Source organism: Lepus europaeus, chromosome 1 (genome assembly GCF_033115175.1).
Source record: "Lepus europaeus isolate LE1 chromosome 1, mLepTim1.pri, whole genome shotgun sequence".
Taxonomy (NCBI): domain Eukaryota; kingdom Metazoa; phylum Chordata; class Mammalia; order Lagomorpha; family Leporidae; genus Lepus; species Lepus europaeus.
Window position 1 is genome coordinate 11,215,620 of NC_084827.1, and position 14,363 is coordinate 11,229,982.

Below are 14,363 nucleotides of genomic sequence, written 5' to 3' on the forward strand. Positions count from 1 at the left end.
AAATTTAGAAAAAATAGAATATCTGTGGGAAAAACATTTCCCAGTGGCATTGATCTTTTAAGGAATTTTTAAAAATTATTATCTATTTGAGAGGTACAGAGAGAGAGAGAAAGTGAGAATGAGCTCCCATCTGATGGTTTACTCCCAAATGCCTGTGACAGCTGGGGTTGGACTAGGCCTAAGCCAGGAGCTGATCAATCTAGGTCTCCTATGTGGTAGCAGAAACCCAATTACTTGAGTCATCAGCACTGCCTCCTAGGATCTGAGATATCTGGAAGCTGGCGTCAGGAGCGGGTATTAGGTATCAAACTCAGGTGTTCCACAATGGGCCTTATCTGGAATCTTAACCAGTAGGCTAAACAAACATCCCTATGACCTTGATAAATAAGCCCATAGAAAGGGAATAGTGAAGATGATGGTGCAATCCATGCCTTATGGTGCCACGGCTGTTGGGAATGCTAGTTCCTGTGTATGTAATATTTAATTTTCTTGAGCAATGCCAACTTGTCTTACCCATTTCAGGAATCTTCCACCTACTGTTTCTTGTTGTGTTATCCATAGAAAGCATAAAAAAGCAGGAATTTCTTCCTTGCTGGGTTCCATGCCTATAGCAAGTAGAATTTAATTCTACTCCACCTTATCTCTGGACATTTCCAGTGTGTGGCAGTGGACCAGAATCATACTTGTACATCTTACAGGTGCTGGAAATCAGACCTGTCTTCCCTAGAGTTGAGAGCCTCAGGGTGTAAGCCACAATTCCATTAACATTCCTTAAGTCAGATCTCCGAGGAGCAAGATACCGTGTCTGTCTGTTCTGGAGAAGGTCACACAGAATCAGTAGTGCCACAGACATGTCGCTGCCTACTCACTTCTTTGTCCATTGGTGTGGAAGATGAAGGGTTGTATGCAGAAGATCTCTGCAGCTGCTCCCATAGGATTCTGTCTCAAGAGCTCTTTCAGTATTGGACTGGGATCCTGATGAGAGTAGTAGTCTCCTTGCTCCATAAGATTTTAGTTCAAATGATTTCAAGTATGCAACTGACAAAACTTAGAGTTGTACCTTGCTCCCTGTGATGGGCTAGATAAGTTTTCTCCTTTCCCTGCTGTGTAATTGTTGGGTAGATATCATCAGTCATCAGGAAACCTGGAGACAAAGGATGTGGCGTGGTGTACAAGAGTCCCTACTACAGAACAGACTGACAGAGCTGTAACCTTTTCAGAAACTTACCAGAGTAATTCGTGGACCATAGAAACTGTAGAAAGAAGCACTGATAAGTGAGCCTTGGGCTTTTGAATGTAGAGTTCTGGGGGGTCCATCAGCTGTAATGCCAGATTTGACAATGAGAAGAAGGTCAAGAACTGGCATGACTCCCTGGCAAAGAAGCTAAGTGCCAGAGAGGCAGGGCTGCCCGAGAGGAAGACCTTCCTGTCTGCTTCTTCAAGGCCATTACCAGTTTTAAAAATTGTATTTGAAATTTTTCCTTCAGGTCGATTCCTCGTGTCAGACAATTATTCCTAAGATCAAGTTGGAGCCTCATGAAGTGGATCAGTTCCTCAACTTCTCTCCTAAAGAAGGTCTGTCCACCCTCCTGGTTTCCTCTAGGCTACTTGATGTGGTTGCATGGTCTAAAGAGGGAATGTGGCAAGACTGCTGGGGTTTTTAGTAATACCAGGTGTAGCTACCTTTATAAGATAGCTTTGTTCTAGAGTGGGAGTTAAGCATAATGATTAAGATACCACTTGGGACACCCACTTCCAGTATCAGATTAACTGTTCCCACTCTGCTCCCCATCCCAGTTTCCTACATACTCTGAGAGGCAGCAGGTCATGGCTAAGTGGTTGGGTCCCTATCCTGTACTTGAGTTCCAGGCTTCTGGCTTCAACTTCAGGGAATTCAGTATCCTTGATCACATCAGGGTTTCTAGGCAAAGTGGTCTGCTGTCCCCAGCTCTTGCAGTAACCCAAGAGGACCATTTCAAATGATGTTTGGAAATCTGATACTGATCTACTAGTAGCTCCTACCTAGCCCTGACTGTTGGGGGTATTTGGGGAATGAACCAGCAGGTGGGAGATTTCTCTCTGTCTCTCTCTGTGTCTCTGTACCTTTCAAATAAAGAAAGATTAAGAAAAAGGAATAACTCTGGTTTTAAAAATCTTTATTCCATATAAACATTTTGAGACGTAGATAATGCTTTCCCATAGTTGCATAAACCTGCTTCCAGTTAAGTGTTTTTGCCTTTTTACTCCTAGCCTGGATGATTTTTCAAAACCTCTGTAGACTACTATGACATGGGTGCTGACTGCATGCCATCCTGATATAAACCTGATACAGCCTTGCAAATATACAACAATCCACAAAGGCATCTTGCTCAGTTAAAACCACTCTGATTTAAATGCTATGTAAAGTGAATTCATAATTTATCTGTATGGGGAATTTGGTGTTTTTTAATGCTAACTTTGGATGATCACAGTGTCAGGGAGCCCCTACCTGTGTGTTCATGGCTTCCAGTTATGCATCTCTTTGGGATTCTTGTCATCCATTTAGAAGTAAATGACATCATACTTGGAGTGGTTTCACCTTTTTCTGTGTTTATATCAGTATCTTACTGTCTCCCTCTTCTCTTGAGCCCATAGTTGGACACATACCCCTGAGCCTCCTGGAGTCTAGTGCCTCTCTCTCTGCCTTGTTTATACAGACACTCCTGCACACATCCTGCTTCATTTTAGGGCCTTTGGTCCTGCTGTCAGCTCTCTTTTTGTTTATACTTTTAGTCCAGGTTTGTAAATTCAAGTCTTTAGTGTGATCATCAAATAAGAAATTAGTATATACAATTGTCATAGAAGAAGTCTGTGTGCTATAGGAGATAAATGTGTGACTGTTACACATGAGCAGTTTTCATGGAAATAAATTCTACTTTCATTTCATTAGCAACTAATTCAGGATTTGAATTGTGTCAATTTAATCAGGGCTAGCACTTTATTATCAATACCAAAAGGGTTAAATTTTAAAAATTAGTAATATGTACTAGAATCCATATTGTAACACTGTTTCTTGACATTAAATGATAAACATTGATGCCTTTCAGCTTTTAAAAAATGTTTTGTTTATTTTCATCTACTTGAAAGGCCAAGTGACATGGTGGGGGAGAGAGAGAGAGAGAGAGAGAGAGATCGATCTCCTGTTCACTGGTTCACTCCCCACATGTCTTCCAGGAACCCAGAACTCCATCCTGGTCTCCCTATGTACTTGGGCCATCATCTGCTGCCTCCCAGGATGCATTAGCAGGGAGCTGAATAAGAAGCAGAGTAGCCAGGGGACCAGCATTGTGGCACAGCAGCCACAACCTATAACACTGGCATCCCACATTGGTGCTGGTTTGAGTCCCAAACATTACACCTCCTACCCAGCTCTGTACTAATTCACCTGGGAAGGCAGCAGAAGATGACCCAGTACTTGAGTCCCAGCCACCCTTGTGGGAAACCCAAAAGTAGCTCTAGCTTCCTGACTTTGGCCTGGCCCAGCACCAGTGGTTGTAGACACTTGAGCAGTGAACCAATGGATGGAGGAATTCTGTCTCTGTCTCTGTCTCTGTCCTTCTCTCTCTCTGTGACACTGCCTTTCAAATAAATAAATAAATCTTAAAAAAAAAAAGAGTAGCCAGGATTAGAAGCCTCACTCTGATATGGGATGTGGGCATACCAAGCAATGGCTTAACTGGTTCTTATCAGATGCATCTTGCTTTTTTAATACTTGTTGCAGCATGGTTTAGAAAGTGTCGTAACTGTGACAGTGATCTCAGAGTGGCTTCTGGGGTCACTGGAGAAATGTTTTGAGAATCAAGTAAGTGGAAGTCCTTCCTCATTATCTTGGATAAGCAGGGATAAGGGAGGGAATTCAGTATCCTTGATCACATCAGAGTTTCTAGGCAAAGTGGCCTGCTGTCCCCGACTCTTGCAGTAACCCAAGAGGACCATTTCAAATGATGTTTGGAAATCTGATACTGATCTACTAGTAGCTCTCTGTAGTAGGAAAGATGAGATTCAAGTTTGTTTCACTCATTTTTCCTGTAATCCAATTCTCACTTTTTGTGGGGTACAAGGAGAAGTACAAGGATACTTCAAACGTTTTGGAAAAATGAAATTAAAAGGTATTTGTATAGTACAAAACAGTTTGAAACCCATGCAGAATCTTTTCATAATATACAATTGCCATGAATTTGTTGAATACCCCTTATATGTGTATAGCTCAAAATTTTTTTGTACCAAAATAATTTATTTTTAATTCCATTTTCCCTTTTCCATTAACTTTTTGAAGAACCTTGTATAGAATAATTTGACTTCAAAAATAAATAAATAAATAAATAAATAGATAAAAAGAATAATTTGACATCTACCAATTGAAAGGTACCAGGGAGCTCTAGGTATGATTTGTTATTTTAGGGGAATATAATGGCATAGGCCATTAGAACCTCTAACTGATTACTGTCTGAGTTTTAGTTTTCTTTTTTTATTTGAGAGTTGGGAGTTGAGGGTGGAGATAGACAGAGCTTCCGTCTGCTTGTTTACTCCCCAAATATCCACAATGGCTGCAATCTAGGTCTCCCATGTGGGTGGCAGAACCCAATGACTGGAGCCACCACTGCTGTCTTCCAGGGATCTATGTTAGTGGGAAACGGGAGTCAGGAGCCAGAGCCAGGATTCTGATATGGGACACGAGCTACCTGCCCGCCTGCCCTCCCTACTTCCTTCCTCCCTTCCTCCCCATCTCCCTCCCTCCCTCCCTTCCTTCCTTTCATTTTTCTTTCTCTCTTTCTTTTTAAATCATATAGTGCCATAGTACTCATGACTTTGGAAAAAGCTTGGTTAGCATTCATAAACCTCCAGATTTCTAGCCAAGCACATACATATGTAAGGCACATACTTAACTCTCCTTAGCTCCCTGCAACTGTCGGCAGGATTGTTGTGAACAGAGGGGATTACTTTAGAATCAATATTCTAGCTTTAAGAATGCCATAGGCATTACATAGTCCAGGAGTTCTTTTAGCAAGACATTGGCAGGGAAGAAGGGAAATAGGACGCATCTAGAGAAAAGTAGTATGTTGGAAAAAGAGAGACAGGAGGGTTAGAATGATGGAGAGGAAGAAAATGGTGCTGGGAGGGGGGTGCTTTGGGGGCAGTGAGAGCCAGTACTGTTGTGAACTTGAATATTTAGGTGTCGCAGTGGGAGAGAGAGCTGCCTGAGTGTAGCTTGGAGTCTCAAGAGCCACTGTGGGTGGTGGTAGTTGTCTGAGGTCAGTAGTTGTATCTCAGAAAGTCCTCCCCATCAGTAGTACCTTGGGCAGCCTCCAAGGTAAGAGGAGATGGAGGGCTGAGGCCTGACCGTGACCTCAAGCAGTCCTCTGGCTGTGCAAACCTAGATATGTGTAAGGCAGCCAGGCGCTGTGCCCAGTTCAGAGCAGCTACACTGAGGGCTCTATTGTTCTGGGGGCTCCAGGAAGGGTTGAGGGTGAAGGGTTTCCCCAAAGTTATCTCCCTTGGCTCAGTAACAGGGGCTGGCTCAACAGAAGTACCCACTGTTCAGGAAAAGCTGGAATGAGACCTGAGAGTGCTTTCATTCAGGCTGAACCCAGATTGGCTCCCTTGTGAGGCCCCTTCCTGAGGCCCTGAGGATATCTGATGGACACCCACCAGTGACTCAGAGGCCCTGGAAGAGGGTGCACTGCACCCTGAGGAAAGACCAGGCTGGGCTCTTACTTGCAGGGGGCCGTGGGGAAGGCTCCGCTGCACTCCCATCTATTTTCCCTGTGCCTCCTCATCTCTAGAAAGATGGATTTAGTATTTTCTGGATGCAGAACGCCTGGCATCTTGCCTGCAGAACCTACCTTGCACAGTCCTCCAGAAACAAATGAGCCTTCTCCATGCGTCCATTGGCAACCCTCCATGGGCTCCTAGGTTTTGCTATGTCTTAAGAGATTTTCTTTTAAAGTGCACAACAAATCAGCATGATTTATAAGTCAAACTACATAAGCCATCTTTTTTTTTTTTTACAGGCAGAGTGGACAGTGAGAGCGAGAGACAGAGAGAAAGGTCTTCCTTTGCCGTTGGTTCACCCTCCAATGGCCGCCGCGGCTGGCGCGCTGCGGCCGGCGCACCGCGCTGATCCGATGGCAGGAGCCAGGTGCTTCTCCTGGTCTCCCATGGGGTGCAGGACCCAAGCACTTGGGCCATCCTCCACTGCACTCCCTGGCCCAGCAGAGAGCTGGCCTGGAAGAGGGGCAACCGGGACAGAATCCGGTGCCCCGACTGGGACTAGAACCCAGTGTGCCGGCACTGCTAGGCGGATGATTAGCCTATTGAGCCGCGGCGCCGGCTCAAGCCATCTTTTTTTTTTTAAGGTTTATTTATTGGGGGCTGGCGCCATGGCGCAGTAGGTTAATCTTCCACCTGCGGCACCATTATCCCAAATGGGCACTGGTTCTAGTCCTGGTTGCTCCTCTTCCAATCCAGCTCTTTGCTGTGGCCTGGGAAAGCAGTAGAAGATAGCCCAAGTGCTTGGGCCCCTGTACCCGCATGGGAGACCAGGAAGAAGCACCTGGCTCCTGGCTTTGGATCAGCACAGTTCCGGCCATTGCGGCCACTTGGGGAGTGAACCAACGGAAGAAAGACCTTTCTCTCTGTCTCTCCCTCTCACTGTCTAATTCTACCTCTCAAAAAGTCAGTTACACATACAGAGGAGAGGCAGAGAGAGAGAGGTCTTCCATCTGCTGGTTCACTCCCCAATTGGCCGCAACAGCCAGAGCTATGCCAATCCAAAGCCAGGAGCCAGGAGCTTCCTTGGGTCTCCCACGTGGGTGCAGGGGCCCAAGGATTCAGGCCACCTTCTACTGCCTTTTCTAGGCCATAGCAGAGAGCTGGATTGGAAGTGAAGCTGCCAGGACTTGAACCAGCACCCATATGGCACTGTGGACGACGACTTTACCCACTATGCCACAGTGCAGGCCCCCATAAGCCATCTTATAAATACACTCTGAAAAGTCTTGCTGAGACTCTGCCATAATCTCCCCTAAAAATTTCCTTCTGGGCCAGCGCCGTGGCTTAACAGGCTAATCCTCCGCCTTGCGGCGCCGGCACACTGGGTTCTAGTCCCGGTTGGGGCACCGGATTCTATCCCGGTTGCCCCTCTTCCAGGCCAGCTCTCTGCTATGGCCCGGGAGTGCAGTGGAGGATGGCCCAAGTCCTTGGACCCTGTACCCGCATGGGAGACCAGGAGAAGCACCTGGCTCCTGGCTTCGGATCAGCGAGATGCGCCGGCCGCAGTGGCCATTGGAGGGTGAACCAACGGCAAAGGAAGACCTTTCTCTCTGTCTCTCTCTCTCACTATCCACTCTGCCTGTCCAAAAAAAAAAAAAAAATCCTTCTGTTCACGTTGGGTCATCCTTTTCCTGATTTCTTGTATATGCTTCTTTTTCTTTACGCTAATACAAGCAAATGTGTGTCTTTTTTTTCTTCACGCCTTTTTCTTACCAAAGGAGCAATGCTGTATACATTGCTCTGCACCTGGGCTCCCTTCCTCCTCCTCAGGTTGCCAGTCTTGGAGATCTTTCCCTGTCAATTCATAGAGTTCTCAAGCTGCTGTTCAGCTGTCCTGAGTTTCCCTGTGTGACTGTGTAGGCCCAGTCTCGCCGCTCTGTGACGGATGAAATCTGCTTCCTTGTCTCTAGCCTCTGTGGACCACCTGCACTTACCGCCAACCCCTCCCAGCAGTCACAGCAGTGACTCGGAGGGCAGCCTGAGCCCCAGCCCACGCCTGCATCCCTTCAGCCTGCCTCAGACACACAGCCCTGCCAGGGCCGTGCCCCGGGCCCCGTCTGCCCTCTCCAGTTCTCCTCTCCTCACAGCTCCACATGTAAGTATCTGATGGACGTCTCAGAGCACAGGGCCAGGGGTCTTCATCCCTTTCACAGATGTTTGGTTTTTACTCCATAGAAGAAGTTTCTGTTTAACAACTAAATAACTTGGTCCATTATGTGTTGCTGTACCAACGTACTTAAGAGTGAGGAATTTGCAAAGAAAAGATGTTTCTGTTGGCCCACGGTGCTGGAGTGGGAAAATCCAAGAGCATGGAGGTGGCACAAGCTCGGCTTCTGGTGGGGGCCCTGTGCTACTTTGTGTGTGGCAGAAAAGCATAAAGGGGAAGTAGGCATATATGGAAGGTAAAGAGTGGGACGGGAGGCTGATCCATTCTGGCAATAATCGTCCAGTCCTGTGTGACCTAACTTCCTCCCTCTGAACAACCTAGCCACCTCTTAAGGACCCCATCTTCCAACACCACAGCATGGGAATAAGCCTTAACATGAGTTTTTGTGTTCTTCTTTCTCCAAGAGGCTACACACAGACATAGACACAGACACACACACACACACACACACACCACTTTCCCATCTGTTGGTACACTATCCAAGTGCCTGCAATGGCCTGAGACTGAGCTGGGGACTGAAGCCAGCAGCCAAAGCTCAATCCAGGTCTTTTTTGTGGGTGGCAGGAATCCAAGTACTAGAGCCATCACTATTGGCTTGCAGAGTCTGCATTAGCAGGAAACTGGAGTTGGGAGCTGGAGCCAGAAGTTGAACCCAGGCACTTGCATGGGGGACTTGGGCAACTGCATCACTAGGCCAAATGCCTCCCCAGCGCACGAGTTCAGGTGGAGGGAGGACTAATCATCTTCAAACCATAGTGCCAAAAAAGGCTGAAATCAACCCCGAAGAACTACTGTAAGGCTCGCCTTGCTACAATTCTCTTCTTTTCCATGTATACAATTTCAGTTTTTATTTAATGCTTATTTTACAGAGCTCTGCCCATGAGGAGTTTTGGAGTTTTTTCCCTCCTCAAAATTATAACATGAAGATTTGCCATTATTTTAGGTAGTCCTTAAGACCTGTAATAGCAGATGCCTTTTGTATTTTAAATAAGGAATTTTTGGTGCATTAAAACATCTCTCTGAGGCTAAAATCTGTGACACAGTTTAACCCTGTTTTGTATGTGGTACAAGTCTGAGCCTAAGGACTCAGGTTCAGCATCATGGTCATCATCCCTCCATCCCACACACAGGGACACATTTTCTAAATATGGAAGGGAGTAGATATGATTAACTTTCTTTTGTTCTGGTGAGTGAATTGATTTTTATGAAATCTTAAAAATTCTAACCAACTTTTTTGAATTTAGAGTACTGTAACTAGCGATTAAGTGTACGTGAAATATTTAAATATATAAGAGCCATTTATCAATCTGCAAAATTGTGGAAATTTAGATTCATTCCATCCCAGGAAGTTCTACAGTAGATATATACCATCATTATCAATGACAAAGAAATATACTCTTTCCAGTCTGTCTTTACCTTCTCAACTTGAACCTGACTTTTTGCTCCTTGGCTTGCTAGAATAGCTTTCATCCTGTATGTCTGTATGTTCTACTGTGATCAACCCACTTGACACATTTATGAAAAGAATATTCCCCATGTCATACCCTTACCCAATAGCATGTGTTTTCCTGTTAACTACTGACATCAACCCCTAATACCTCTGATAGGTATTCCACTTCAGCATGCCACAGCTTTAAGAACTCTAAGCAGAACAGAACGGTGTCTTCAATTACTTTTCAAAATACTTCCTTGCACTTGGAATGCCCTCTTCTCTGTCTTGTGGGTGGCAGGAATCCAAGTACTAAAACCACCCTCTTTCTTTCAGTGGGCCCAATTCAAATCTTAATTCCTACATTAACCCTGACATTATCACACTAACTCATATAAATGTTCTTTTTCTCAGATTGTTAACGCACCTTCAGTTAATAGTCCAGTTTAGCGTCTGATTATTGTCATCCTTTCCTGAGTGTCAGTTCAGCCCTGAGGGCTGCTTGAGGGCTGGGGCTTGTTCTGGCGTCCTGGCATTTAGCTCGGCTCTGATGGGTGATAGAGAGGGTGTGTGACTCACCATAAGCACATCATTCTACCAGGAGAGGAGCTACAGTGCTCATCCTCAGGGCTGGTGGACATCTGGGCCTACCAGAGCCAGAGACTTCTGTGGAAAGTGCCAGCAGGTGTATTCCTGGGAGCTCTGGCCACTTAGATGTGAGTGGAGTGAGAAGCCACTGGTGGTGCGTCGAGAGCATTTTCGGAAGGAGAACAACAAAACTGCCACAAAGCTAAGCTCCAAGTGAATCCTTCATCACTTCCAGGCTGGGAAATCTTGAAGGATGTGGGAAATCGATCCTACACTTTTTCTTTTAACCTGTTAGCTAGTGGGGCGCTTGCTGAGAAATAATGGATGAAGGCTGTGTTTCTCGCCCAAAGCGGATGGGAGCCCTGTTCTCTGTGCCGTCTGCAAGACCTAACAGATTTCTGTTACCCCGTCAGAGGTGGTTCTGCAGGTGCCCAGCTGCCTGCCTTTGACTGTTTTCTGCTCCTTGGTCTGCACAGAAGCTGCAGGGCTCGGGGCCCCTGGTCCTGACAGAGGAGGAGAAGAGGACCCTGATTGCTGAAGGCTACCCCATCCCCACCAAACTGCCCCTGACGAAATCAGAGGAGAAGGCCCTGAAGAAGATCCGGAGGAAAATCAAGAATAAGGTGAGCTCTCTAAACCCCGGCCCTTCTGCGAGCAGAGTCGAGCAGCAGGCCCCGCCTCCCTTGCGAAGGGCCAGCCTTCACCTGTCCCGTGGCGGGGACTCCCAAACTGCTGGGCTCACTCCTTTGCCTGAGATAACCCATTCACAAGTGAGGAGAAGAAATTATAATTTCCATTGAATTTTAGTTTTTATCTCTGCCCCCTAAATTTCAGTTTAATGATGTGCATAGTATTCTCCTCTAGTATACATAGATATTATTACTTTGTAGATAAAGATAAAAATATTGGGGAAATTTTTTTTTTCCTTGATCAGGTTCTGTGACCAAAAAATGCTGCTGTTTGCTCACCTCTGTCTGCGTTTAGCAGTCTCCTAGTCCTAGGGCTTCCAGGATAGTGTGGGCTGGGGTGAAGCCCAGCAACATGTCTGAGGCCAAGGTGGAGCAGGAGGGAAGAGGTGAAGAGAGGAAAGCGTCAAGGGCTAAGTGACAGTTCTTCACCCACGGGTAGAGCCAGCAGGGAGTTCCTACACAACCCAACCCAGCCAGGTCATTTTGGGTGGACAGTAGAACCAGCTGAGGGCCAAGAGCTAAGATTGTTCATCTGAGACCATGACAGTGGTTTATGACCCACGAGTTTGTCTGGCTCTGGTCAGCGCCCCCTTCCACTAGGGCCTGTTTGGTGGGCAAGCAGGTGAGAGCACTGACCGCTTAAGACAGGACAGAAGAGGGGACGCGCGGGCAAGCCAGCAGATAAACGAGTTGCTGATAGCCTCCTGTCTCCATGAACAGTTGGCAAGTAATCCTTTCCCCCACCTTCTCTCTCAGATTTCTGCCCAGGAAAGCAGGAGAAAGAAGAAGGAATACATGGACAGCTTGGAGAAAAAGTAAGCCTGCCGACAGACTCGTGGTTTCTCGGGCAGAGGTGTGAGTGCGGTCCTGAGCATGAGGTCCTTGCATTTCTCTTCCTGGCCCCTGGAAAGCCCATCGCCCTGTCGGCTGTCTCTTGCCTGCCACCTAGTGGCTACTGGGAGAAAACAGTTGCAAGAAGTACAAGGAGTAGAGTATATTCCAGCTATTTTTTTTTTAAACAGTTAATCAACTTTCTTTATTTGAAAGGCAGAGAGATAGACAGGTGAGACTTCTTGTCCACTGTTTAGGTTACATGAGCCTTGCTAGGCCTTACCACCACCCTGTGTCCTGCCAAGGGTCCCAGTGTCCTTGGAGACTCTGTTCCCACCCAGTACTAATGGTGACATTCTTGCACACTCCTGGATCTCCTCAGAGGACAGGTGCTGCTTCCAGCGAAAGCAGCAGTGCGTGTTCACCAGTTCCCGTCGGCCATAGGCCCTCGTGCCCTAGGGAGCGCACACAGAATGACCTGAGTCTAGTTGCTGCCTCCTCTTTTCTATCCTCTAAACTCATGCTATAGGCAAAAGATTTTTCTCAAAAATATTGGAAGGCATTTTTTGTTGTTCCCGAAAGCCCTGAATATCAGGAAGGCTGTTAGAAAAATATGAACTAAATACAATTTTTTAAAATCAGTATTAAGAAATAGTTCTCTAGCTGACAAACAGCATATCTTTTTAAGATTTATTTATTTATTTATTTGAAAGGTGGAGTTACAGAGATCAGAGGCAGAGGAAGACAGAGAGAGAGAGAGATCTTCCATCTGCTGGTTCACTCCCAAAATGGCTGCAACAGGTGGAGCTGGGCCGATCCAAAGCCAGGAGCCAGGAGCTTCTTCCAGGTCTCCCACATGGGAGCAGGGACTCAAGCACTTGGGCCATCTTTTACTGCTTTCCCAGGCCATAGCAGAGAGCTGGATCAGAAGTGGAGCAGCCGGGTCTCGAACCGGTGCCCATATGGGGTTCTAGGACTGCAGGCAGGATTTTATGTGCCGGTCCCCAAACTAATAGCATTTTATGATGGGAATGAGGCCCCAGACTCAGAAATAATTCATCACATGTGTCTAGGGAGAGGCACGACAGTGCAACCTATCTAGTTCTCACGGAAAGTTTCATGTTTCTGCCAGCTGACTGAAGTCCTGGTCATTTAGCACTAAGTAGTTCCATTCTGTCCCTTCACTTTCAGTGGGCAAGCAGGTTCAAGATATTCCTTTGCATTGTGGCACAGTGGGTTAAGCTGCAGCTTGCAATGGTGGCATCCCATATTGGAGAACTGGCTTGAGTCCTACCTTTTCTGCTTTCCACCCAGTTTCCTATTGATGTGCCTAGAAAGGCAGTGTCCCAAGTACTTCCATCCCATCACTCATGTGGGAGGCCCAGACGGAGTTCCTGGCTTGTGACTTCTGCCTGTCCCAGATCTGACCACTGCAGCCATTTGGGAAGTGAACCAGCAGATGGAAGATCTCTCTTTCTCTCTCTCCTTCTCTCTGCCTCTCTCTCTCTCTCTCTCTCTCTCTCTCTCTGTTGCATTGCCTTTTACTAAACACATACGTTTTTAAAAATAGATATTCCTGCGCACGTCTCTTCACTGGCCCTTGGCAAGGGGCATGTGTGCTCCAGCACCAAGATTTCCTGTCTTGAGAGCCTGGGTGATTGCCATTCCTCTTGTACCTTGCTCAGGCCCCAGGACTTCTCATCAGTCTTCTGGCCAGGAGGACGTAGCATTCAGATCCCTCTGCAGTGGGAGAAGTGGGACAGGCACTGAGAAGAGGTGGGGGACGATGAGAAGAAACAAGGTTGTAATACTCGCAGGGCTTTGCCTTTCTTGCCTTCCCTATTCATCTTGTTAGCAAGGCACCGGTTACTTGGTTCCTCCCGTTTTCTTTCCTGTGACTCTCCGCCCAGCTTCCCAGCTCAGCCTGGCCAGGCTCCTTCCCTGCTCTCTGGAGTGGTGGTCCCCGCTTCCCCTGACCCCACCGCCATGCTCTCCTGATAGTGACTGCTTTGCTTCCTTCTCTCCTCGGTAGAGTGGAGTCCTGTTCAACTGAGAACCTGGAGCTTCGGAAGAAGGTGGAGGTCCTGGAGAACACCAACAGGTGAGTGTGGCTGGAGTGAGAGCTGGGAGAGCTGTCAGATGGGAGACAGGGATCGGCGTGGATGGGCAGAACCCAGGACCAGAGAGGGAAGGGAAGTGGAGGAGATCATGCAGAAAGTGTGGTTGTGCCAGGATGCCTGGTCAGCTGTATTCCACCTGCTTGCTATGTGCACACACACACACATATGCACGTGTTATTTACTTTCCTTAAAAAGAGGTTTGGTGAAGAAGCTGGTCCTGACACGGACTATTATTTTACAAAAACAGGGGCTTGGAGGAGAATCAGGTCAATAAGTCTGATTCTCCTGAAAATGATACCAAACTTTAGCCGTGGACAAAGAGGCATTGACCACTGCCTGGTCACCTAATTTTGGTAATAAATGTTAATTGACTGGAGCAAGAGAGAAAATTAGTTTTGTTTTTAAAAAATAGTTAATGAACTCTTATCTCAAACCCACTTTGAAAAGATAATAAGGAACTGAGTTATGAATTCCCCTGGCACTTGCTGGACCAAGCCCTATTTTAAGCGCTTTGCAGGTATTGGCTTGTTTGCTGTATGGTATGGTACTATTGTTACCCTTGTTACGTAGAGGAGGCTACAAAGGCTCAGAAAGATTAGAGTCCCACAGTAAATGCTGGAGCTGCATTTGAACACGGGCATCTGGCTCTGAGCCTGAAACTGGGAAGGGCATAATGAGATTTACCTCTGGGTTATGTGCATGGGGAAGAAACCAGCTGTTGCAGAATT

At 46.7% G+C, this 14,363-nt stretch overlaps 1 protein-coding gene across 1 annotated transcript in view; it reads left to right on the forward strand.

Annotated features, from left to right (window-relative positions):
- Positions 1-14,363, forward strand: part of CREB3L2 (cAMP responsive element binding protein 3 like 2) — a 133,445-nt gene that overhangs the window by 95,185 nt on the left and 23,897 nt on the right. Inside the window, exons 4-8 of the mRNA XM_062194628.1 lie at positions 1,488-1,575; positions 7,722-7,906; positions 10,472-10,618; positions 11,441-11,499; positions 13,548-13,616. Of these exons, the coding sequence (XP_062050612.1) occupies positions 1,488-1,575; positions 7,722-7,906; positions 10,472-10,618; positions 11,441-11,499; positions 13,548-13,616 (548 nt within the window). The remainder of the gene's footprint in view (positions 1-1,487; positions 1,576-7,721; positions 7,907-10,471; positions 10,619-11,440; positions 11,500-13,547; positions 13,617-14,363) is intronic.